The 26,300-nt window shown below is 52.6% G+C and overlaps 2 protein-coding genes across 4 annotated transcripts; one reads left to right on the top strand and one right to left on the bottom strand.

Moving 5' to 3' along the window:
- Positions 1-4,535: 4,535 nt before the first annotated feature.
- Positions 4,536-19,653, bottom strand: ALDH16A1 (aldehyde dehydrogenase 16 family member A1). Of its 2 annotated transcripts, none has more exons than XM_069551210.1 (17): positions 18,619-19,653; positions 13,122-13,224; positions 12,576-12,702; positions 11,418-11,596; positions 11,255-11,332; positions 10,944-11,125; positions 10,706-10,858; positions 9,821-10,006; positions 9,538-9,633; positions 9,201-9,337; positions 8,927-9,032; positions 8,717-8,841; positions 8,200-8,367; positions 7,720-7,921; positions 6,169-6,354; positions 5,703-5,825; positions 4,536-5,128 (listed from the first exon to the last, which is right to left on the bottom strand). In XM_069551210.1, exons 1-17 carry the CDS (start codon positions 18,706-18,708, stop codon positions 4,967-4,969), a joined length of 2,403 nt encoding a protein of 800 aa, XP_069407311.1. In that variant the 5' UTR covers positions 18,709-19,653; the 3' UTR covers positions 4,536-4,966. The 2 variants fall into 2 exon arrangements, with proteins under 2 accessions (XP_069407311.1, XP_069407312.1); XM_069551211.1 differs by having other exon boundaries at positions 12,562-12,702; positions 18,619-18,797.
- Positions 18,276-25,070, top strand: PIH1D1 (PIH1 domain containing 1). 2 transcript variants are annotated; one of them, XM_069551212.1, is made up of 10 exons: positions 18,276-18,861; positions 20,102-20,195; positions 20,543-20,609; positions 21,547-21,726; positions 22,874-22,935; positions 23,023-23,104; positions 23,700-23,829; positions 24,057-24,132; positions 24,677-24,820; positions 24,950-25,070. In XM_069551212.1, exons 2-10 carry the CDS (start codon positions 20,106-20,108, stop codon positions 24,989-24,991), a joined length of 873 nt encoding a protein of 290 aa, XP_069407313.1. In that variant the 5' UTR covers positions 18,276-18,861; positions 20,102-20,105; the 3' UTR covers positions 24,992-25,070. The 2 variants fall into 2 exon arrangements, 1 of the variants encoding a protein (XP_069407313.1); XR_011248850.2 differs by having other exon boundaries at positions 18,535-18,861; positions 24,645-24,820.
- Positions 25,071-26,300: the final 1,230 nt, after the last annotated feature.

Below are 26,300 nucleotides of genomic sequence, written 5' to 3'. Positions count from 1 at the left end.
CCTGCCACTGCCACCACCACCCACCTGGAAATCATGGTTTCTACTCACCCTACCAGCCTCCCTGCTTCTGTCCTCACTTGCCAGTCTGTTCTCCATGTGCAGCCTGAGGGAGCCTGTGAAGACCCAAGTCCCCTCACCTCCCTCCTCTGCTCCACGCTTCCCCCTTACCCGCGCACCTGCCACACAAGTCCAAGTCCTCACTGTGGCCTAGACAGACCTGGCCTCTCCTCCTGCCTCTCTCCACTCTGGCCACACAGGCCTGAGGCAGGCACATTTCTGCCCCAGGGCCTTTGCACTGGCTGTTCCCTCAGTCGGGAATGCCCTTCCCCCAGATACCCACATGGCTCAACCTGATCTCATTCAGGTCTTTGCTCAAATACACAAGGCAAAGGCGAGCTGCAACTACTGAACCCGCCTGCCTCAACTGCTGAAGCCTGTGTGCCAGGAGCTCATGCTCTGCAACAAGAGAAGCCACCGCAATGAGAAGCCCGCGCACGGCAATGAAAAGGAACCCCCATTCGCCTCAAGTAGAGAAAGCCAGAGCATGGCAGTGAAGACCCAGGGCAACTCCCCAAAAATTTTTAAAAAAATACATAAGGCGAAGCCTTCCCCAACCAACCTTTTTCAAGTTGCAACCACTTCCCAGCACTCCCACTCATCTGAGCTTTGTTTTTTCCCTTGTCACTTATCACCTTCTGACACACCACTGCAGTTTATCTTCTTTATTGTCAGTTGTCCCCATTAGGAGTGCAACTCCAGGAGGGCCACAGTATCTGTTTATCCTGCTGGATCTCCAGCACCTTAGAACCATGACTGGCTCACAGAAGGTGCTCCATCAATATTTGTTAAATGAATGAACAAATATGCATTGTTGTCATATACTGGATAGGGCACCTGCTCTTGGGCTCTGTTTCTTGGGTGACAACCTCTTACTCCCTGGAACTTCCAGATAGGCGTGTCTTTGTTATTAAGACGGGCTCCCTGACCACATCTGAGTTTACCCTAATGAGGTGACTCAGGATGGGGGCTGGGCAGCACCAGAAAGACCAGTCACATGACTAGAGGGCTGGAACTTCTCACTTCCAATCTCCAACCTCTCACCTTCAACTTCCAGGGAAGGAGGCAAGAAATTGAGTTCAAATTCTGTCTCCAACCTCACATGGCTTTTCGCTCTTCTCCCTGTCCTCTCCTCTTTTGTCGCTCTTTTTAAATTGTATATTTCTGGTTGCACTGGGTGTTCACTGCTGCACGGGCGTTTCTCTAGCTGCAGAGAGCGGAGGCTACTCTTTAGCTGCCGTGTGTGGGCTGCTCACTGTGGTGGCTTCTCATTGCGGAGCTCAGGCTCTAGGGCACTTGGGCTTCAGTATTGTGGCACCTGGACTCAGCAGTTGTGGCTTCCGGGCTCCAGAGCACAGGCTCAATAGTTGTGGCGCACGGGATTTGTTGCTCCATGGCACGTAAGACCTTCGTGGACCAGGGATCGAACCTGTGTCCCCTTGGCAGGCGGATTCTTTACCATTGAGCCACCAGGGAAGTCCTCCTCTTTTGTCTCTTATTTAAAAAAAAACTTGTATTTAGATACAGGGTCTACTTGGATAACCCAGGATATCTTATCTTGAGATCCTTAACTTACTTCCATCTTCATGGATTATTTTCCAAGTAAGATCACATTCAACTCCGGGAGTTGGTGAGGGACAGGGAGGCCCGGTGTGCTGCGATTCATGGGGTCGCAGAGTTGGACACGACAGAGTGACTGAACTGAACTAAACTGAAGATCACATTCATAGGTTCCATGGATGAGGAAGTATTTTGGTGGGGCCACCACTGAAGCCACTAGTTCCCTCAAAGCTGTTTCTCACCTCTGGGCCTTTGCATATGCTGTTTCCTCTGCCAGGGATGCTCCCTGCCCACCCCTCACCACACACACACCTTTTCTAATTAGATGCTCATTGCCCTTCAAGGCTCAATGCAATCACTATTCATTAGGGAAATACAAATCAGAGCCACAGTGAGATTACCACCTCACATAACGTTAGGTTGGCTAACAGGTTATGACAGAGAGGGGGAGGTCCTTGGTGGGTCTAGTGGTTAGGATTTGGTGCTTTCACTGCTGGGGCCCAGGTTCAATCCCTGGTCAGGGAACTGAGATCCCACAAGCCAGGCAGCACAGCCAAAATAAATAAATGATTGTTGGAGAGGAGGTTGTGGAGCTTGGTAACTTGGTACAGCCACTATGGAAAAAAGTGTGAAGGTCCTTCAAAACATAACAAACAGGGACTTCCCTGATGGTCCAGTGAGTGTGGGTTCAATCCCTGATCAGGGAACTAAGATCCGATATGCCAGGCAGTGTGGCCAAAACAAACAAACAAAAAGATTGTTTTTGTTCTATATACTGAGAAGTAGCTGAGAGTGGATCTTTTGTCCTCACCACAAATAGATGACAGATGTGTTAATTGACTGTGATAATCATTTCACAGTTCATAAAAAAATCACATTGTAGAATTGAACTACTGATATATACAATGTTGAACTGTCAATCATAGTTCCATAAAGCTGGGGAGAAAACTCAATGAGGATGGCAATTGCCTTGTGGAGATTCCTGCCATCTCTCATCTTCACTTCATATACAGACACACACACACTTAAGTTGGGAAAGGTGTCTCCTTTGGGCCCCCAGAGTGCCCCGAGCTGCATATACAGCCATAGTACTTTACCTGTCACCCTATGTCACGTCTGTATGTCTTTTACCTGGAGCTGAGCCTACCTCTCCTCTGTTCACAAACTCTCTATGGCTCCGAAGTGTCCTTGAGACAAATGCCCAGCCCCTGCTGACATCTTGATTTTATTTTAAATAATTTTTTTAATTTGATTGCACCACATCCGAGTTGCAGCATGTGGGATCTAGTTCCCTGACCAGGGACTGAACCCAGTCACCTGGTACCAGGAGCTTGGAGTCTTAGCCACTGGACCACAGGGGAAGTCCTGACATCTTGCGTGGTTTTGGCTCAGTGAGACCCACTGCAGCCTTCTGATCTCTGGAGCTGTAAGATAATAGGTTTGCATTGTTTTATTTAAGCCGCTATCTTGTGGTCACCGTTACAGCACTGACAGGAAGTGAATGTGCCTCTCATCCACTACACGAGCTCACGAGGCTAAGCAAGCTCTGTCCTGTTCATGGCCGTCCCCAGCACCCCACTCACAGCAGGCGCTCAACTGATTTTTGCTGACTGACTAGATGGCTATCTTAACCAGGAGCTCTTGCCTCTTGGCCAGAGATGATTGGACCACTAGTGGACACCTGCCCCAGGCTGGCCAATCAGATTTCTTCTCCTGCGGCTGTGGCATTCATTGTCCTCTGTGGTCTTTGTTGGGGTTACAAAGACCTGCTGTAGTTGGCCTTGACTGATTCAAGCCTCAGGACTAATCGGAAGGTCACTGGGGCAGCCCATAGAATCTGGGAGGAAGCTGTTATCAAACCTCAGAGGAACTACAGCCTTCCAGGGACTTTCCTCCAAGATGTTCCTTGTGTCTTTCCTGTCTAAACATCCAGATTCTGGGAGAGGTGATTTATTCTGCCCAGCTTTAGCCAACTACTGATAGGAGGTTGTCCGTTTTCATTTGCTCCAGGACAAAATCAACCCCTAACAGCATGCGTGCGTACCCATCACAGAATCTACCCAGTGAGTTTGGAACTATTAGCCCCAGTTTACAGATGAGGAAACCAAGGCTCAGAGTGGTTAAGAAGCTTTCCTAAAGTCACATGGGTAGAAGGGTTTAGAATAAGTAGACTGACAGATACGAGACCCAAGAGATCACGTGACCCAGAGACTAGACCTGAATACACTTCCTGCTTCCATTCAGGTTCTTAGGACCTAGGCACCCATCTGTGTGTCTTGCCCTATTTTCCATACCTCTGTAGCCTTCCAAAAAATGCCCTTTTATCCTAAGCTACTGTGAGTGAGTTCCTTGTGTCAAAAAGAATCCTCAAAGAGGATTTCTTCCCTGGTGGTACAGTGGATAGGAATCTGCCTGCCAGCGCAGGGGACATGGGTTCAATCCCTGGTCCAGGAAGATTCCACATGCCCCGGAGCAACTAGAGCCCGTGCACCAAACTACTGAGCCCATGAGCCACAGCTGAAGCTCATTTGCGTGCTTGGAGCCTGTGCTCCGCAATGAGAAGCCACCGCAGTGAGAAGCCTGTGCACTACGGCAGAGAATAGCCTTTCCTCACTGCAACCAAAGACCGCCTGCATGTAGAAACTGAAGACCCAGCACAGCCAAAAACAAATACATAATTTTAAAAATTAAGAAAAACAACACTGTATGAAAACATAAGAGAATATTTAAAAAAAAAAGGAATTCTCAAAACAGCAGTATGCTGGAGCGGCTCATAGGAGCTGTTAAAAATTCAGGAATTGTCAGCCGGCGGTTCAGTCATCTGGAACTTAAGACTGACATAGTAGGAGATTTCACGCCATGGACATTGGCCAACGTTACTTACCAGGGATTTTATTTTATTCCAGGAAGCCACTGTATTTTATTTTTTATTTTTTGGAGTATAATTGTTTTTGTGTGTGCGTTTGCAGTTTGCTTTACACCAGCACATCACAGATTTTGAGGCAAGGCATACTCAGAGAAAGCCAGGGAGCAGGAGCCACTGGATGGAAAAGACAAGAAGAGACAAGAGTCCCTAGAGCCCCGTCCAAAGCTTCTGTGTCCCCTTTATCTGTTTCACAAGCACTGCGTTGTCCTGGAGCCAGCCCACAGGGCTGCTGAGTCTCTGAATGAAATGGCCTCAATAGGCCAGAAGTTGCTATTTCCTCCCATCCTCCCCTCAGAAGCACAGCCAAGATTGGTCAGAGTTTATTGGAGGGCACGGGAACCATACTAAGGCAAGTTCCAGATGTCTGGTGTCAGTTGGGGTCCATGTCTTCCCTGTCTGAGATGGAGTGGGAGTGCTGGGCAATCAGTCCCCCATGGGCAGCCACAGGGCCTTGGTCCGTGCTGCCCGCAGCCCCAGCTCCGGGCCTGCCCCTTCAGCCTCCTGATCCCAGGTGCGCAGGCAGCCTCTGTTCACCCACACCGGCTTGAGGTTTCCTGCTGAGGCCCACTCCACAAACTGGGAGCCCTGGTGTGGGGAGAGGCAGAGACGCATGGTCAGCATATCTACTGGCTTGGTTGCTAAGCACATGCTTCCTTGGCAACAAGGGCTATTACTGAAGACAGGCTTGACCCTTGACCTAGGCTCTGTGGCTAGAAAGTTCAGCTCCCAGCAAGCAAACCTTCCAGATGCTGAGAGAAACAAGGCTGACCTTTATGGTTGTGGAACTTTCCCTCCTTAACAGCCCACACTCAAAGGGATGGGGCCAGCGGTAACTGTTGACGAGGAGTTTCCATCTGTTACTGTCAGGAGACCAAGAGGGTGGACTGTAGGCTTCTGACTCTGTTGCTAGGGTGTGGTCCTTAGCAATGGGTTGTCCATTGAGAGTAGGTCTTTGGGTTGGGCATCAGGCCCTTGTTGCTAAGGAGATCCTCTTCCTTAGAATCAGGGGCTCTAAAGGGGCAGGACCTCAGAAGCTAGCTGCCCTGAAGTTTCTCCCCTTTAGCAATGGGAATTCTAGGGGGGGTACAGCCAGGATCCCAGAAAAGGTAGAGTTTGTTGGTGAAGTTTAAGACACTGGAGATGGCAAAACAAAAAGTACCTGGGCAGATCCGAAATACCACAGGGCCTGGATGTCCTGGTGCAAGGCGAGGCAGCGGGTCAGGTGGTCCCGGTCTCCTGTTACCACATTCACCAGGCCTGCTGGCAATAAGGCGGCCATCTCCTAGCGGATGGGAGAGAGGGCCATCCAGGGTTGGGAGGAAGGGGGTCAGAGACGCTCAGGGCAGTCGGGAGGGTGAGGAATGAGCATCGAGGGAGTGGCCATGGGGGTCCTGGCAGGAATGACTGGGGTCAGGACAGGGGTCATGACTGATAAAGGCTCACAGTCTGGAGAGAACCATCACTGGGACTACAAGGACTGAAGGATCAGGTACCAGGATGTGGGTTACCATGGTTACCAAGGGGGGCGCTGAGAGCTAAGCTGCTGCAAGCCATGGGGCATCTTTCATCCCCTCTGCTGCTCCCCAGGCTGCTGGGAGTGGCGGCAGGCAGGCAGGCAACTGTACCTGGCAGACCTCCAAGGCAGGGATGGGACTAGCCCCGCTGGGCACCAAGACCACAGTGTTGCCGTGGGCCAGGGCGGGGGCCAGTAGAGACACGAAGGCAAGCAGGGGCCACTCGTCCGGGCACACAATCGCTAGCACGCCCAGCGGCTCCCGCAGCCGAAGCACGGGGCCTCTCAGCTCTGCGACCTGCAGGGACAGGAGGGAGGTCAAGAGCAGAGCAGGGGAGCTGACTACCCTCCTCCAACCTTCTCTATCACCTGCCCTTTTTCTGCTCTCATCCCCAGTTTGCTTCACCATAACAACTCCAATCATTGTAATGTAGACACTCTCATCAGCTGTGTGACCTTGGGTGAATTACTGAACCTCTCTGTGCCTCAGTCACTCACCTTTAAAATGAGTATAATAATAGTGCCTACCTCAGAGATTTGCTGTTAGGATAGAATGATTTTAACATGTGTACAGATCTCAAAACCTGGCCTATGGGCTTGTTGGCATGTGTGTGTATGTGTTTTAAGGTTTTCCTGACTATATTAATAGTTGACTATCACTAAACTGCACACACTTTATTTTTCTGGCTCTGCCACCTCGAGGCATGTGGGATCTGAGTCCCTCAACCAGGGATCAAACCCGCACCCTCTGCACTGGAAGCAGGAAGCCTTAACTGTTGGACCACCAGGGAATTCACCTAAACTGCACACACTTTAAAGAGTACATTTGATGAGTTCTGATATATGTATACACCCACGAAACCAACAACCACAATCAAGATAATGAACATCACCCCCCCCAAATTTCCTTGTACCCCTGGATAATCCTTCCTTCCTGCCTCTACTTGAACCCTGTCTCTGTCCTCAGACAACCAGCGATCTGCTTTCTCTATAAATTAGTGTGTGTTTTCTAGGATTTTCTAGATATAGAATCATACAGTCTGTACTCTTTGATCTGGCTACTTTCATTCAGCATAACCATTTCAAGCTTCACACAGGCTGTAATTTGTTCCTTCCCAAGTGTGAGCAAGATCCCATAATATGGAAGCCTTAAAAAAAAAAATTTTTTTTTTAAAGTCTTTTAATTGCATCACATGGCATGTGGAATCTTAATTCCCTGAAAGGGATCAAACATGTACCTCCTGCATTGGAAGCCCAGGGTCTTTACCACTGGACCACTAGGGAAGTCCTTATGGTATGGATGGACCATAATTTGTTTACCTATTAATCTACTGGGGACATTTGGATTCCTCTTTTGATTTACTATGAATAATGCTTCTAGACACATTTGTGCATAAGTCTTTTATGGATACATGTGTTTATTTTTCTTGGGATAAAACCTAGAAATTGCATTTATTTAGATAAATACCTAGGAATCATGTTTAAAGTATATTTAACTTTTTAAGAAAGTGCCAAACTGTTTCCCAAAAGAGTTGTCCCATGGATGGTCCCACCAGCAGGCTCCAGAGAGCCACTGGACCCCCAGTCTGCTCTTTCCGGACCCCTTGCTCTGAGCCCACTCCAGACTGCCTGCTCTGTCTGCCGGCCCACAGACCCCTCTCACCTGCAGGGCGCAGCCTTGGGCCTGCACCCGGGCCCCCCAGGCCCGAAGCCGCTTCACGCTGAGCTCCACCTCCACCTTGGCGACCTTGAGCTCCACGCCGTGCCTCTCCAGCCTCGAGACCAGGTTGGGCTCTCGGCGTTGCAGCGCAGCCGCCAGGGCCCACAGCAGAGCCGCTCTGGCCGCTGGGGACTGGCTCATCCAGCTGTGCGTGGACGCAACCGTGCACACTGGGGGTTGGCTTCCTCAGCCTGGCTCTTCCCGGTGCCCCACCTCTGTTCACAGGCCCTAGCCTGGTGGTCCAGGCCCCACTGCCCGTCTGCCCAGGGAGGAAAGTGAGGGGCTGGAAACATCCTGTCAGCTCTGAGAGCTCAGATTCCGCAGCCTGGAGTCCAGCCCTGGGGTTTCAGACCCTGTCCTCTAACACCCCATGACCCCTGGCCTATCTCAAGTGATGCACCCGGCCTCCCCCTTCCAACATACCCGGGGGCGGCCTGGTGAGCTGCCTCCACGGCACCGCGGATATCCTTGGCTCCGCCCTCAGCCACGTAGCCGAAGAGACTGCCCTGTGAATCCCGGATGGGCCTGGAACTCCTGGCTCCAGGAGCCTGGAAACGGCCCCCCACAAAGAGCCCATAGGGGGGTGCTGGGCTGCAAGAGGATGAGGGGTGGGGATGGGTCAGGGCCGCCCCGGCCCAGAACCCACCCTCACCCCTCCCTGGCTGGACCACTCCGGCTCCCACGAGCCTCTTTAGGACCCCGCACTCCTGGCCCCGTCAATCTCTGGGGGAGCACAGAACTTCATCGAGCGGAAGTGAGACTCTTGTCAGGCCTGGCAGCTGGGGGTGAGGCCGCTAAGACTCAGAAAGCAATTCTCAGCAGGACTCAGGGACCCCCCTCCTCCATGGCTCTAAAGACCCTCCTTTCAGTCTGGGGAGGATCCCCTCTTCCCCTCCACCCTCCAGGAATTCTGGGAGTTGGAGTCCCTACACTAGCTCACCCTGTTTCAGGTCCAGCTGGTAGGGTTGAAGGAAGAGCAAGGCCAAAGGAGTCATAGTCGAGAGTCTTGGACAGGTAGGGAATCCAGGCAGGGGTCCCCGAAGGCCGCAGATACTCATACAGACCCTGGGAGAGGCGCAGTGTCAAGAGGCCGTGAGATGGGCACAAGGTGGATGAAGGGGTGGTGCCATGCAGAGAGGGGGGTACTCACATCTTGCCCCCCATGCCAGGAGGACCCGCTCTCCTTGCAGCCACCCGTGGGCACTGCAGGGTCCCTGAGGCCATGGGCATTGATCCAGACTGTGCCCACCTGGAGCCTGTGGGGAGCAGGAGACATCAGAGAGAAACGTAGAAAGTTGGGGGGGTGGTGAGTCGGAGAGGCGAGAATGGGATGGTGGGAGAGACCCACAGAGTGGGGAGACACGGAGACGGAAGCTGGGGCCTCCCAGCAGGACCCCTGTGTCCCCCAGCGGGCATCCACTGACCCGTAGGCCAGCTCCAGGGCCTGCCCCAGTCTCTCGCTCCACACGCTGGCACTTCCTCCGCGGGGCGTCCCGTTGGCCACAGCCAGGGCCTCCTTGGCTGTGCGGAACGGGGAGGCCACCACCAGAGGCCATGGCACCTGGAGGGGGTGACAGAGGGGCTCAGAGGGCCTGGCTGGTCCCTCCCTCCAACACCCCATGACACCCCATGACACCCTAGGGGTCCACAGCTAGCAGCCCCCAGACCCAGTCCAAACGGCCACCCCAGGGACCTCTGTGTGCTGCTGCTGCACACAGGATGGGTGGACGGAGTAGGGCCTCTGGGACCTAAAGGGCTCACCTCTGCCTGGGTACATGGGGAGGCTGGAGGCAGATCAGAGACCAAAGTCGGGGGGAAGAATGGGCTGTCTGAGGGCACACTGCCAGCCTGGAAGACCTGGGAGAAGAGGAAAAGACCTGCGAGTCCCTTCCAGTCCTTCCTCCCCAAGGAACCAGGATCCAGACCCCCAGCCCCTCCTCCCTCAGACCCAGGGGTCCAGCCCCCGCCCCTCCTCCCCCAGGCCCAGGAGGGAGATCTCAGGCCCCTCCTTCCCCGGAACTCCAGAGTCTGTACCCCGGCTCACCTGTGCACCTTGGCTCTGGGCCTCACGCACGTAGCGCTGTGCCAGGTCACGGGCGGCATCCCCCCGAGCCCCCATGTCCACGGCCCCGTCTAGCCCGCGGCCGCAGCGCAGCCGCCCCATCCGTTCCTGGAGCCGCCTCATCGTCTCATCCCACACAGCCTCCTGGATGAGGAGCCTGAGGCCCCCCTGTTGGGAAAAGGGAGGGGTCAGAGTGGACAAACTCAGGGCACACGTGGACAGGCCACAGACCCACAGAGGGCCAAGATAGGGGGACATACGTGTAAAGGTCAGAGGAGGGTCTGGGCGAAGAGGCCGAGGACCCTGGAGACTCCCTGAGGCTCCAAACCCCAGGCGGGATGTGGAGTTACAGAAAGCTGGTGACGCAGAGTGAACAAAGAGGTTAGGAATTAAGGACATGGACACCTAGAAAAAGGAAGAGTCCTAACGAACAATAGGGGCTTCCCAGGTAGCTCAGTGGTAAAGAACCCATCTGCCAGTGCAGGAGACACAAGAGACATGGGTTCGATTCCTGGGCTGGGAAGATCCCCTCGAGGAAGAAATGGCAACCTACTCCAATATTTTTGCCTGGGAATTCTCATGGACAGAAGAGCCTGACGGGCTACAGTCCATGGTATCGCAAAGATTTGGACACGACTCAGCGACTGAAGTAACAGTGAACGATAGACACAGAGCCCCCTCATCTGCAGGACCGGGAGAGGTGGGAACGTGGAGACTCAGAAACTTGAGGGGCGATGGTGTAAAGATAAAAGGGTTTGGAGCCATAAAGAACTGAAAATTAAAATGAAAGAAGACAGGAGGCCCACGCTCTGGTGACGGACATGCCCAGCCCCCAGGACGGGGGAACCACGAGCACAGGAGTCTCACCCGGCTGCGGTCAGACCAGGCTGCATCCACGATACCCTCCACGGCTGAGTCCACATCCGCCACCTCCGTCAGCAGCAGCAGCGACTCAGCGCCCAGTGCCAGGCCCAGCTCAGGACCCCAGCCTGCCAGGGTCGGCCGTAGGGCACGTCCTTCCTAGGGGAGTCACACAGCATTCAGAAGGGGGCGGAGCATGCTGGCCCCGCCCCAGCCGTGACCCCGCCCCACGCCTCCAAGATACCTCGATGGCTCCACAGAAGGCCACCTTCTGGACTCCAGGTTGGGCAGCCAGCACAGGCCCCAGGGAGGCAGGGCCGCTGATCACATTGAGGATTCCTGGGAATGGGCCTAGCTCCCCTGCCAGCTGGGCCAGGAGGAGGGGCGTCGGGGAGGCTGGGGGCGCCAGGACAACCACAGTGCAGCCTGGGGGAAGTAGGCAGCTCAAGACCGAGGAGTCCAGGCTCCCAGCTCCTCCTCCCTCAGACCCAGGGGTCCAGACCCCCTGCCCCTCCTCCCTCAGACCCAGGGGTCCAGACCCCGCTGACCACTTACCCACAGCCAGTGCAGGGCAAATCCTCCACATCATGTCCAGGAAGGGGAAGGTGGGGGACAGGATGAGACCAATCACTCCTGCAGGAACAAAGGAGACTGGGCGCAGGCCCCGGGGGCAGGGCGAGGGGGGTGAGGGCTAGGGGCTGGGACTCCTGCGGCTCACCCATGGGCTCCCAGCCTGCGAGCGCCTCCTCCTGGGTGTGCGCCTGGACTGCGTGGTACTGGAGCAGCTGCTGGGCCAGGGGCACATCCCTGTCTCGAACTTCTCGAACGGCCCGTCCGGTAACCAGGGACTCCAGGGTCCACAGCAGCCGCTGGTGCTTTTGGATTGCCTTGGCCAGCCTGTGGAGCAGGCAGCGGGGGATGCCCATTTCCTACCACCCCTTGGCCAGGTAGAGTCCTGGAACACAGGCTGTGTCCCTGAACTATAGTGCCCAGGAGCCCTTGGGGCATTCCCACACTATTTACCAGGGGTGGAGGGCACCAAAGGTTGATGAGAAATGTAACCTGGGAAATACTCAAAACCTCAGGTTGCTGTGTAAAGATCTTGGCCACCTCCCTCAAAGGTGGCAGGAAATGAAAGCTTAACCTGTAATCTCAGTTGTTCTTTGGGAAATGGCATCTTTGTCTCTAACTTCCCCGAGAGTGTTTTGGGGTGGGAATTCTCTGGTGGTCCAGTGGTTAAGGCTCCGCGCTCCCAGTGCAGGGGGCCCAGATTCAATCCCTGATTAGGGAACCAGGTCCCATATGCAGCAACTAAGAGTTTGCATGCCACAACTAAAGATCCCACATGCCCTGGAGGCTCTGTGGTAAAGAATCAGTTTGCAATGCGGGAGCTGCAGGAGACGTGGGTTCAATCCCTGGGTGGGGAAGATCCCCTGGAAGAGGGCATGGCAACCCACTCCAGTATTCTTGCCTGGGAGAATCCCATGGACAGAGGAGCCTGGCGGGCAACAGTCCATAGGGTCACAAAGAGCTGGACACGACCGAAACGACTTAGCACACACTCATCATGCTACAGCTAAAACCCGACACAGCCAAATAAATAAATGTTTAAAAAACCCAAAAAACGGTTTTGGGGGCTTCACCAGCCCCAAGGAGCTGTTGAGAAATGGTGCCCTGAAGAGTCCCAAGGATATTCAGGGAATCAGGCTTTGTCATTACAAATCTCAGCATACAGTGGGAAATGGATGTTTCAGCTGCTCAAGGCAAGCTGGGAACACGAGCCTGAGCTGCCAATGAATTCAGTGTGATGTTGGGAAAGAGTCTTTGTTCTCAAATCTGTCTCCATCCCCTGGGGTCCACACCTTGAGTGCATCACCTGGTCAGATGTTGGGCCCGAAACGCTCCGGGTTGCGTGCTCCAGTTCTCCAACGAGGCTCTGGCAGCCTCCACAGCTGCCGCCACATCCTCACTCTGTGCCTGCAGGCAACTGGCCAAGTTCTCTCCTGGGGAGATGAATGGGGGGACCCAGTTGGAAGGTGAGGGGAGCCTTTGTCAGAAATGGAGGGGGCTGACATTTCTGGAGCCCAGGAGTACCCCAAGGCAGTAAAGCTGGTCCCCTGCCCCACTCTGGCTCTGTTTTATCATCTGACAAATGGGGATAAATCTATATAGGTCTTTGCTCTGACTGCTGCCCACAGGCAAGGATGAGATTTTATGAGACAGCAACTTCAAAAGTATCCACAGGGGCTTAGGACCATAGCTAGGAGGACTGTTATCAAAAGGAGCCAGAAATCTCAGCCTTCTTCTCCCACCAGCTGCTCCCTGCCTTCAGGTCCGTGAGCAAAGGGACTGGTGTGTTGTTGGTGGGGATGCCTGGGGCCACAGATGCCTCTCCCTCCCACGTCTGGGGGACATCATATACCTGTGATGGGATCCTGACAAGGCACTGAACTCCTGTGTTCAGGTTTTAACCACTGTCCATTAACATAGTGACCCAAGTGCCGGTCCTGGGTGTCCAACCAGGCCTGGGGGAGGTGGAGACAGTTAGGAAAGGGGTCTGAGAGCTGGCTGGGGGAGCTGGACCCCTACCCAGAGTCCTCTGGGAGAGGAATATCTGCCCCTTTTGCCTCATCAGTTATTTTCCTGTGTAGGAAGAAAATACATATAAATATACGTGTGTGATAAGTCACTCAGTCTTTGTGACCCCATGGACCATAGCTTGCCAGGCTCCTCTGTCCATGGGATTCCCTAGGCAAGAATACTGGAATGGGTTGCCGTGACCTTCTCCAGGGGAGCCTCCCAAGCCAGGGATGGAACGTTCATCTCTTATATCTCCTGCATTGGCAGGCAGGTTCCTTACCATTTTAAAACATTAAATTCACCATTTTTAAATTCTGGTTTTTAAGTTGTTATGTTGTATTTTCACTTTTATTCAGCTCAAGAATTTTTTTTTTTTGATATGATATTCCATTGTCTGGAGTGATGGCATTTGGTTTATCTCTTCATCAGTTGATGGCCATTTGGGTTATTTTCTGCCTTTTGGCTATTGTGAATAGTACTGCTGTGAACATTCATGTACAAGTCTTTGAATACCTGTCTACTTCTTTTTGGGTACATGTACCCCAGAGCTGCTGGATCACATAGCAATGTTCAGAGTAACTTATGCAGGAAACATCGAACTGTTTACCATAGCAACCATTTTACATTTCCCACCAGCAGTGTGTGAAGGACGTTCTATTGACTTTTACACATGGAGAATGTGAACAAAGGATTAATAAAACTTTTTCTTCTCCATGGAGAAATGACCTTCTTGAATAGAAATGACTAGAACTTCCCTGGTGGTCCAGTGGTTAAGCATCTGCATTTCTAATGTGGGTTTGCTCCCTAGTCAGGGAACTAAGATCCCGATGCAGCTAAAAAGAAAAGAAATGATTTCCCTGGAAATCTGATACAATTAGTTATATGTCTAGACAACATTGACCCTTGACTGATCCACTACACTTGGACTGGGAAAACTGGGAATAGACTATAAAAAATCCAGTGGGAGACATCACTTTGCCAACAAAAGTCCGTACAGTCAAAGCTATACGCAAGTCAAAGTCAAAGCTTTCCAGTAGTCACGTGTGGATGAGAGAGTGGGACCATAAAGAAGACTGGGTGCCGAAGAATTGATGCTTTCTAACTGTGGCTGGGGAAGACTCTTGAGAGTTCCTAGAAGACCAAGAAGATCACTCTTTGCAAACCAGTCGAAAGCAACCCAGAAGAATTGATGCTGAAGTTCCAATACTTTGGCCACCTCATGTGAAAAGCCAGCTCCCTGGAAAAGATCCTGATGCCAGGAAAGACTGAGGACAACAGAAGAAGGGGGCAGTGGAGGATGAGATGATCAGATAGCATCACCAACTCAATGGACATGAATTTGAGCAAACTCTGGGAGATAGTGGAGGACAGAGGGGCCTGGCGTGCTGCAGTCCATGGGGTCACAAAGAGTCAGACACAACTTAGCAACGGGACAACAAGGACAACAACAACAAGCCAGCAGTTTCAGAGCCCTGAGTGTTCCTGGAGTGCTCCGCATTCTTAGGCTGGACATGTCCCTTGCCAGGACCCTGGAAGCAATGTCCACAGACTGTACCACTGCCACAGGGTCTCTTTGGGAGGTGGGACTTTTAAGCCAGGTGGCTTCCACATCCTCCTGTGTGAGGGCACTCTTAGCCTGGATCTTATAATACTCTGGCCTTGGCTAGCTCATCTGGAAGATGGGGATAATCACAGTCCCTCCCTATGTCACAGGGCAGTGGTGAGAATTAAATGGATCACTACATGTCATATGCTCAGAAGGGCACTTACTTAAGACTTTCTATTAATTTTACTGCATTTCACCATCTCTGCTTCCTGTTTCTTTCTCTCCCTGGTCCTGTCTTCCCCAAATCCTTGTTAAATCTAAGATACCCTTCCTACTCTCTTGTTTCTGCAGACTGTTTCCTCTTTGCTTCCCCAAGGCCTCAGTCTCCTGATTTTTCTCTTACTGTACCAGGTAGGCTTTCTCATTTTGTTTACTTTTTTTATAATTAATAAGATTAAAAAATTATTGATTTACTTGGCTGCTCTGGGTCTCAGTTGTGGAATGTGGGATCTTCGACATGTATTGTGGCATGCAGGATCTTTAGTTGTAGCATGTGGGGTCTAGTTCCCTGACCAAGGATTGAACCCACACCCCCTGCATTGGAAGCACAGAGGCTTAGCCACTGGACCACCAGGAAAGTCCTCGTTTTTCTCTTTAAAAAAAAAAAAATTCTTCTTATTTATTTTTGGTCATCCCAGGCAGCATGCCGGGCTTAGTTCCCCGACCAGGAATGGCACCCACAGCCCCTGTGGTAGAAACGCAAAGTCTTAACCATGGGACCACCAGGGAAATGCCCTCGTTTCTCTTTCAACAATTTTTAAGTAAAGTAAAAATTCAGAAGTTCCAAATTCAAAGGCCCCCATGGGAAGTCACATTTTGGAAAAAGTTGGGGATGTGTGAACAAGAGTTGGACACTAGACAATATTAAAGAATGACTGTTCTTGTTGCTAATGTGAAAATGGCCTGGTGGTCATGTTGCAAAATGAGTCCTTATCTGTGAGAAATGAAGATTCAAATATTTATGAGAAGTTAACAGGCCATCGGGTTTTAAATCACTCCAGGAAAAAAAAGAGAAAACAAAGAGCTGCAGCACTGGATGACTGCTGACATTGAGTGATGAGTGAATTAGAGTTCATAATTTAAGTACTCCGTGAAAGTTTGCAAAACTCCCCCCCTCAAAGAAAAACAAAACCTGGAAAGAATGTTCCACAAGGTCCTGGCAGGCCATGCTGGGGTGAGAAGAGGCCACTGGTAGAGACCAAGAACTCAGGACTTATCCAAAAAGACAGTTAGCTATTGGATCCAGATGATATTTGTCAGGGAATGTGAGCCAAAGGTTGCCAAACTTTGGAATTTTATTTTCAAGAGAAGCTGGAATCCCGGATGTTTACTTGAAATTAGTTGTCTACTAACGCACATTTTTAAAAATAAAGTTCAGGCCAAAGAAAACATGTTAGCTGGTTGAATCTGGTCCACAGACTGTAAGGTTGAGCTGCGGGGCGGCAGGGGGATGGTGGTGAGAGTTGTGGGGGCCCATGGGCTCTGGAATCCAGGGTTCAGGTTCAAATCTCAGTTTGACATTTAAGCTGTGTTGACCATCAGGCTTCCCTGGTGGCTCAGAGGTTAAAGCGTCTGCCTTTGATGAGGGAGACCCGGGTTCGATCCCTGGGTCAGGAAGATCCCCTGGAAAAGGAAATGGCAATCCACTCCGGTATTCTTGCCTGGAGAATCCCATGGACAGAGAAGCCTAGTAGGTTACAGTCCACGGGGTCCTCACCTTGACCATCAGCCAATTACTTACCTCTTTAAGCCTGTGTGCTATCACTAAATGACAATAATCCCCTTTCACAACTGTTTTGGGGATTAAATGATATCATCCTGCGCACAGGGGTTTCCCTGGTGTCGTAAAGAATCCACCTGCAATGTGGGAGACCTGCATTCAATCCCTGGGTTGGGAAGACCCCCTAGAGGAGGCATGGCAACCCACTCCAGTATTCTTGCCTAGAGAATCCCCATGGACAGAGGAGCCTGGTGGGCTGTAGTCCATGGGGTCACAGATTGAACACAACTGGGTGACTAAGCACTTCCTAAGTACAGAGGCTGGCACATAGAAAGCACTCAACAAATATAAGCGATTTATTGAGTATTATGCCTTTATTACTATTTCAGGATAGTCCATTTCTAACCAACCTCCAAGCGTGGGAATTCTCTGTATTCCATCCCAGATCCACTGATGTGAGTCTACGCTGTGCGCGTGCTGAGTCGCTTCAGTTGTGTCCAACTCTGCAACTCTACGCACTGTAGCCCACCAGGCTCCTCTGTCCATGGGATTTTCCAGGCAAGAATACTGGAGTGTGTTGCCATTTCCTCCTTCAGAGATCTTCCTGACCCAGGGATCAAACCCACGTCTCTTGCATTGCATGCAGATTCTTAATCGCTGAGCCACCGGGGAAGCCCTACACTACACTTCTAAATAATCTTATCATTCCCACTATTCAATTCTCTTTCTTCTGTGAGCTCCCTGTCTCCAGACCCGAGGCCCAGGCAGAGGCAGTATCTGACTCCTGCACATGACCCAAGGCTGTCCCCAGGTCCCTCTCATCACAGCTATGTGATAAGCCCAACCTTTCTGCAACCCTACTCTTCCTGGGTGAGGTGGCAGGACAAGGACAGGGCCAGACACGAGGCATTGTCCTTGCCCTCTCAGTATCTCAAACCCTGTTCCTCCTGCATCTCTACAGCCCACACCAGGCTCTGGTCTTATCTTCTTCCACGTATGTGAACCACTGTTCTAACCTCTTCCTCCTTCCCTCCAGAGAAACCCAAGCTTCTTACACGTGGGTGCCAGAGGGCCCTGTGAGATCAGGATGGCTCCATGGGGGATTCTGAGAGACCTGTATAGAAAATTTGAGGCACTCTACTTATACAGAAGGGATAGGCTACCCACTCCAGTATTCTTGGGCTTCTGTTGTGGCTCAGCTGCTAAAGAATCCGCCTGCAATGCGGGAAAGAGACCTGGGTTCGATCTTTGGGCTGGCAAGAATCCCCTGGAGAAGGGATTCTGGCCTGGAGAATTCCATGGGCTGTATAGTCCATGGGGTCGCAAAGAGTCGGACATGACTGAGCGACTTTCACTACTTATACAGGGAACCCCAAGAGCGTTCTGGGGGACTCTTGAGGGATCACTGGAGCCCCACGAGATTATTCTGCGGGGTCGAAGGTAATTACAGGAAGTTCTGATATATCTTGGGGTTCTGAGAGTTCCTGAGACTATAGGAACTTCACAAGTATTGAAGTGATGGCTGAGGAATCCCGGGGGCTCCTTGGAGGTCTCCAGATGGTCAAAGGAGACCTCCTCCTGGAATTCTAGGACCCCGGGAGCCATAGGGTGTTCTGAGGAATCACGGGAACTCTACGCAGGCTCTGAGCGCCCTCAGAATTCTGAGCGCCACAGGAATTCTGAGTCCGCAGGGATCACAGGAGGTTCTGAGGGGACCCTGAAGAACCACAGGACCCACTGGATGGATTCTGAAGAGTAGGAGAAACGGTACACTGAGTCTTGGGGCGTGGAACAGAACAGGCACGAAGACTCGCGAGAACAGACAAAACGGCAAAGAGACAGCAACCGTGATGAGCCAAGGGAACGCCCTCCAGCCTGGATCCTACGGAGCGGCGGGAGCCGAGGGGGCGGAGCTGCTGAGCTGCCGCGGTGGATCACGGGAGTCCGCGAGCAAAACTGGGCCCTGAAGACCGCGAAGGGGGATAGGCAGTGCGGATCCAGGCAAGCCCTCACCAGTGCGCATGCGTGGCTCTCCGGTGCCGGTCCGTATTCCAGCGTCGTGAAGATCTCGCAGGCCCGCGATGCTGTGCGCGTCGCAGCCATCACTCTCTCAGACCGTTTTCCACGGACTGCAGGGCTCTCTGCCCGAAAGAACCTGGAGGTCCGAAGGGCAGCACCGCCCCCTGTAGCCCAAAGGGCGGAGCTACAGGAGATAGGCCGTAACTCCGCCTTAGCACCCGGTTACTTCGCTTATAGGTCTGTGCGTGGGAAGTACAGTTTGGAGCATGCGCAGTCCTCAAAGGCGGGGGAATGAAAATGTGTGTGCAAAGTCATTTCAGTCGTGTCCGACTCTTTGCGATCACATGGATTAGCCCGCCAGGCTCCTCTATGCATGGGGTTCTCCTGGCAAGAATACCAGAGTGGGTTGCCATGCCTTCCTCTAGGGGATCTTTCCAACCCAGGGATCGAACCCCTATCTCCTGCGGCTCCTGCATTGCAGACTGATTCTTTACCGCTGAGCCAGCGGGAAAGCCCAGAAAGAAAATATGGGTGCCTTCAAATAGTTCCGAGGCCTTCAGATTTAGAAGAGTGGCCGAATTGGTGTGTTCCCATCACCCTGTTCATATTGGAGATCGAAAGTGTGACTTTTAGTCCGAAATACCTTTACTTGAGAATCGAATCTACCTCTTGAGGACGAGGTGATTGAGATCAGACAGGAGTCTTTTAGGATGGACACCGAGGTAAAGGGGCTTCCCTGGTGGTTCAGACGGTAAAGAATCCACCTGCAATGCAGGAGACACAGGTTCGATCCCTGGGTCAGGAAGATCCCCTGGAGAAGTGAATGGCAACCCACTCCTGTGTTCTTGCCTGGAGAATTCCATGGACAGAGGAGCCTGGTGGGTTACAGTCCATGGGATCACAAAGAGTCGGCCACGACTGAGCGACTTTCACTTCATTGAGGTTAAGGCTTTAAAAGTGTGCTAGCTTTGCCCAGTAATCTGGCCAGGTGTGGCTGCGGGAAGGGGCGGAAGTGTAGCTTCTGTGGCTGGCGGGAAGCGGCGGAAGTGTGGCTTTAAACCACACAGGAAGTGTGTCAAATAGTGACTACCAAGATTTAGTTTTGATTGGTTGAGATAGTGGCGTGGCTTCAGACTTAGACTGGATTGGTCTGTGATTAGGAATGCGGTTGTAGGATTGGTGAATGAGCTTTGCGTAGTAAGAAGTGTGGCCTATCCGAGTTCCTGGTTACGCAGAGACCGGAAGAGTGGTTATTATTTACATATTTGGCATTTAGTCTAGAGATACTGGCTCCCGAGAGATTTGACGCAGTATCTGGTCTGAGTGAAATTATAGTCTCAGACCAGGTCCGCAGATTTTCGTACAGAACTGTGGGTGTCGGGAGTCGGTTGAGGACCGGGAAGCAGGCCTCAGAATTCGGTTCCCGCTGAAGGTCCCCCCACGTTGAGGTTGCTGAGGACGCCTAGGTCTGTTGCAGGGCCATGGCCGACTCGAAGCTGCTGGTGCCGGAGCTGAACGATGCAGAGACGATGGGCGCTGAGACGTCGCGTTTCCAGGAGCTGCTGCTGCAGGTGCAGACTGAATGGACTCCTGGGTCCCAGGGGATTCGGGGGACTTTTTTTTTTTTTTGGTGGGGTGTGGTTTGTGAACGTGTGCGCGCTCAGAAAGGGGACGACAGTTCCCAGCATGCACTGGGAAGGCAACAGGGCCTCTGGGAGTTGTAGTACTCTTTGGATGAAATGGGAGTAAGCTTGGGGTGGTTCTTCAGGTTCCTCAAAGTAGGAAGGGGACATAGTATGTCTTATGCCCTGCCTGGCTCATATAGGTAAACAGTGTTACTCAGTGAACCCTTGAGGAACAAATGAGGGGGTTCTGAGAGCTCAAATGCTAAGCCGGGAAATTGTTTTTTTTCACACAGGCCTCCAAGGAGCTCCAGCAAGCCCAAACAAGCAGACCGGAATCCACACAGATACAGCCTCAACCTGGTGAGAAAGACAGAAACCCAAGGAGAGAGGGATTGAGTCCCAGAGAGAGGTGGACACAGCCTGGGGACAGGGAGCATAAGGAGAGGAGAGGGGAAGGAGACACAGTAGCAGGGTATAGAGGCCTTGGGTGGTAAGAGTGAACAGAGACCCAGAGAAAGCAGGGAGGTTACTGAGATCCAAAGAGGGGGAGGGGTAAATTAGGCGATTGAGATGGACGTATATATATATTACTATATGGTAGCTCAGCGGGTAAAGAATCCGCCTGCAATGCAGGAGACCTGGATTTGATCCCTGGGTTGGGAAGATCCCCTGGAGAAGGGAATGGCAACCCACTCCAGTATTCTTGCCTGGAGAGTTCCATGGACAGAGAAGCCAGGCAGGCTACAGTCCATGGGGTTGGAAAGAGTCAGACAGGACTGAGTGACTAACACACACATGTATAAAATAGATAACTAGGGGCTTCCCTGGCGGTCCAGTGGTTAAGATTCCAAGCTTCCACTGCAGAGGGCTCAGGTTCGATGCCTGGTTAGGGAACCAAGACCCCACATGCTACTAAGAGTGGCCAAAAGGTTAAAAAAAAAACAAACACACCAAAACCTAATAGGGAACTACTGTGTAACACAAGGAACTCTACTCAGTACTCTGTAATGACCTGTATGGGAAGAGAATCTAAAAAAGCGTGAATATGTATATATGGAGAACTGACTTGCTTTGCTGTGTAACAAAGTAACACAACTATACTCCAATAAAAATTTTAAAAAGAGATAGAGGGAATGGGTGACTCGGGGGCCAGAGATTCAGAGAGAATCAGAAATCCCAAGGAAGAGACCCAGAAAGTGGAGGACTAATACTCAAGGAGGGGGGACAGATCAAAAGAAGGATGGACGCCGAGACCCACGCAGAGACAGATGGTCAAGGACAAACCCATTCCCACCAGGTTTCTGCATCAAGACCAACTCAGCTGAAGGGAAGGTTTTCATCAACATCTGTCACTCTCCCTCCATCCCTCCGCCGGCTGACTTGACCGAGGATGAGCTGCTTCAAATGCTGGAGGAAGACCAGGCCGGGTTTCGCATCCCCATGAGTCTGGGAGAGCCACATGCAGAACTGGATGCAAGTCAGTGCCTTGAGAAGACCCAGGAATCTACCCCCCACCCCCACCCCCATGATCCTTTCTTGCCTAGGACCAAAGATTCCAGGACCCAGGACCACCCTCCCTCAGAACCTAGAAACTTGTTCCCCTGTGACCCCAACCCTCTATCTGATCCTTTTCCCCAAGGCATATCTCCAACCTCCTGGGTATCCACAGTCTCACTGGGCAGTCCTGGTTCTACTCACTTGACCAGGCTGGCACTTCTCCATGCCTCACCCCAGGAGAGAGTGGGGCTGGGCAGGTGCTCATTAGCTGATCTGACTCTAGTCCTTGGCCAGCTCTCACTCACCCGTTTTCTCCTGCAGCTTTCTCCCCTGTCTCTATGTCTCTGCCTTGTCTCATCTCTGTTGAGTTTCTGTCTCTATCCTTGTTTTTTCAATTCACATATGTCCCCTGAAGCCTCTTGGGATGATTCCTTGGCCAGTGCCTTGGAAAGTAGGCACTTATCAAAACCCAGAACCTGCCCTTGAGAAACTCTCAGTCTTGGATGAGGGCAAAGGAGGCAGATGCGATTTCAGTATGGTGTGATTCTGTGCTGGGCTGGAGGGGGTTCTTCACTCCCACTAAAGGATCAGGGAAGGCTTCCTGGAGGAGGACACATTGGATATAAGATTGGAAGGAATCAGAGCAGTTCATCAGACCAAGATAGAGAAGAGGGTCTTAGGCAGAGAGGAGAGAGGGGTCCAGAGGCTGGAGAAATGATTCAGTTGGTCAGTGATCAGTAGTGATGGAGGGAAATTTACAGGGACGAAGAGCGGGAGAAGTGAAATTCTCTGCAGCTGGAAGGGAGCTAACCATGCAGGGCCTCCAGCGCCAGGCTGAAGAACTCGGCCTTACCCCAGTGGCGCTGGGGAGCCCTGGGAGGACTGTGAACTGGGGAGGGTGAAGAGGGTGAGCTCTGGGACTTGGTGGGAAAGGGCCAGAGGGCAAGAGACGAGACTAGGCGGTGGGTATGAGTCCAGACTGGCAAGTTTGGTGTCTTTGACTTCCTAATTGTCTCTGGGTTTCTCTGGGTCTGTGGCTGCTGTCCTTGATTGTGTTGTCCTTGACTGTCTGGGCCTTGGGGTTCCCACCGAGGGCTGGGGGTCTCACCCCCTTTCTCTCCCTGCAGAAGGCCAGGGTTGTACCGCCTACGACGTAGCTGTCAACAGCGACTTCTTCCGGAGGATGCAGGTTGGGGGCGGGGCTGCGGGGGAGGCCTGGGCCGGGGCCTCTCCCTCCACCCCTTCAGCGCTCCCACATCTCTCTCTTCATCCCTAGAACAGCGATTTCTTGCGAGAGCTCGTGATCACCATCGCCAGGGAGGGCCTTGAGGACAAATACGGCCTGCAGCTGAATCCAGGTGAGGGGGTGGGGCCAGGGCTACCGGGAGGAGCTAGCCCCGGTGCAGTTCGGGGTCAGCTCCTGCGAGAAGTAGGACTAGTGTGGGCAGGGATTATACTAGCCTCTGGGCTGTAGGGGGCTTCCCCGGTGGCTCAGCGGTAAAGAATCCACCTACACTGCAGGAGACACAGGAGCCCATCCTGGGCTCAGGGCAATCCCCTGGAGGAGGGCATGGCATCCCGTCGCCGTATTCTTACCTGGAAAATTCCATGGACAGAGGAGCCTGGCACATTACAGCCCATGGGGTCGCAGAGAGTTGGGCATGACTGAAGAGACTGGGCACACTCTAGGCTGTAGAGTTCAGGAAGAGGGCTCTGGGAGGAGAGGGAAAGAGGCCCAGGATTTCAGAGAAGGGACGGGGTCTGGAGAGCCCGAAGGGGCAGGGCTAATGCAGACAGGCTTTCTAAAGTCTAGCGTGCGGGTGTGGTCAGACCCCTGACCCCGGAGCCTTTCCCGTGAGGCTCTCCCAGCACAGGACCCTCTTCCCCTGCGGAGAAAGAACAGAAGGAAACCTGGGCTCATGTGACTTCTGACCCTGTGCTCCTTCCCCTCAGAGTGGCGCATACTGAAGAACAGACCTTTCCTGGGCTCCATCTCCCAGCAAAATATCCGCTCCCAGCAGCGTCCTCGGATCCAGGAGCTGGGGAACCTATACACGCCCAGCTCCCCGAGACCTGAGGCAGGGTGGGCATTCGACGGGGGCCCTATCTCCTGTCTCCCCAACATTCTTTGTAATAGCTCGCTCCATACTTCGGGACGGGGTCCTGGGGCTCTGGGAACACAGAAGGAAGCGAAGTGGAATTTCACCTGGGAAGGTGTCCTGAGGCCCCAGGGCTGGGAGGGAGCAAGAGGCAATAGTCCTGGCCAAGCCCTGGCGGCTCTCCTGAATTCTGGGTCTTGTTCCTCCCCAGCCCTGAGAAGCCTCACCTGAGCCTTTGGCTGGAGGCCCCTGACCTCCTCTTGGCTGAAATCGACCTCCCCAAACTGGTGAGCGCATCCCCGGGAGGTCTGGGGTCTTGGACAGGGAGTGATGGGAGAGATTCCAACGAATGTTGCTAGACCAGTGTGAGCCTGGCTAGTGCTGCCCCGTGACCCCAGCTGCCTCCTCTGTTCCCTGGGGTCCTTAGGCCCACTTCTGGTGCCATCCTTACAGTGCTCAGACCTGTATTACTGTGTCCCACCTTTTTCCGGGGCATCCCTGGTGGCTCGGATGGTAGACAGCCTGCCTGCAATGCAGGAGACCAGGTTAAATCCCAGGGTTGGGAAGATCTCCTGGAGAAGGAAATGGCAAGCTGCTCCAGTATCCTTGCCTGGAAAATTCCGTGGACCGAGGAGCCTGGTGGGCTACAGTCCATGGGGTCTCAAAGAGTGGGGCATGACAGTGACTAACACTTTGAGTTTCACCTTTTTCCTGGGCAATTAGACTCTTTAAATATGGTACCCCAACACGTGAGGCTTCTCTCTCTGGTCTGTGTTCTGATCATCCTGCTGCTGGGAAGGGAAGGGTGGGCTGATTCTCCCGCACCTCCAGGATGGTGCTCTGGGGCTGTCGCTGGAAGTCGGGGAGAATCGCCTGGTGATGGGGGGCCCCCAGCAGCTGTACCATCTGGATACCTACATCCCCCTGCGGATTAACTGTGATGAGAGCAAGGCAGCCTTCCATCAGAAGAGAAAGGTACCTGAGGGGCTGGGGGTTTGGGGAAGCTAGGAACCCTGGAAGGCCTAAACTCTTGGATCTGAGGGAAGAGGGGGCAGGGGGCTGGACCCCTGGGCTCTGAATCCTCTCTCCGCTTTCTCTCCTCAGCAATTGATGGTGGCGATGCCTCTTCTCTCAGTGCCTTCTTGACCGGATGTCTTCCTGTGCTTCTGTTGAGGGGAGAGGCTGGTGGCTTCTCTAAAACTGAAATAAAAGATATTTGCCTTTGTCTTGTGTCTGGCTAGGAGTATATGGAGAATGGGAGGGAAGATGGACATTGGGCTGGAGTCCGGTAGAGGTCACTACCCCAGCTCAGGCCTCGTCCTCTTCCCGGGATGTTCTCCCTGGCATCCTGACCTCTTGTCCCACCCCTTGTTTGTCCCCAACAAGGTCTCAGGGCTGACCTTGCCCAGCTCCTGTTCACGGCCCCTCCTTGGCTCTCCAGCACCCCTGGGAGAAGGTCCAAGCCCCTCCGCCGAGCACTCAAGGCTCTGTGCTATCCGGTCCCCTTCACACTCCATTTTGTCTCTTCCAGTCACTCAGGCTAATCACGATGACCCACACTGGTTTTTTGTGCCTTTCTGTAGTTCCCCTTGGTTGGATCCTTTTCTCCAGTACACCTACCCAGTTCTGCTCCAGTCCTTCTCGTTTGCCCTCACAGGGCTCATCTGACTTTCCACCGACACCTTGCCCCCACCATCCCAATTTTCCTTCTTAGTGAGCTTTCCCTGGAAAGCCTTTCAATTCTTCAGGTTTTCTCTGATTTTCCCTGGTTTCCTCCTCTGTGGTCCCCAATACTCAGTGTTACTCTCATTAGTGCGATGCACCCTATGGTGTGACAATGCCTGACCCCCAGTTGCTCACTCGCTAAGTCTGTCCAACTGTGTTTGACCCCATGGGCTGCCAGGCTCCTCTTGTCTTCCACTGTCTCCTAGAGTTTGCTCATATTCATGTCCATTGAGTCGGCGATGCTATCTAACCATCTCATCCTTTGCTGCTCCCTTCTCATTTTGCCTCAATCTTTCCCAGCATCAGGGTCTTTTCCAATGAGTCGGATGGTCACAACAAGTAGCTAAAATATTGGAGCTTCAGCTTCAGCATTAGTAGGAACTATTTGTTCAGTTAATGAATGATTGCCAACATCCTCTTCTTCCATAGTGAATCCTAGGAAGATAGATAAATGCAGGGGCTTCAGTGGTAAATGTTGAAAGAATAGCCAGGTGGCCAGTGTGGCTGGAAATGAATGAACTGGATGGTGAGAAAGGAAAAAGATTTGGGGATGACATTGAGTAGGATGCCTTGGTCCTCAGGAGTGAATTTGGGCTCCGTGTCCAACAGAGGGCGCAACGCAACTTCAGTCCATTGTCTCAGAGAACTACAACTCCCAGCAGCCCTCTGAGTATGCAGTCATTCAGAAGAAAACGGTGAAGTCCAGCAGCCGCTGGGACTTGTAGTTTGC

This window comes from Ovis canadensis, chromosome 14, assembly GCF_042477335.2.
Source record: "Ovis canadensis isolate MfBH-ARS-UI-01 breed Bighorn chromosome 14, ARS-UI_OviCan_v2, whole genome shotgun sequence".
Lineage (NCBI taxonomy): Eukaryota > Metazoa > Chordata > Mammalia > Artiodactyla > Bovidae > Ovis > Ovis canadensis.
This window is presented reverse-complemented; position numbering and strand designations above follow the sequence as displayed.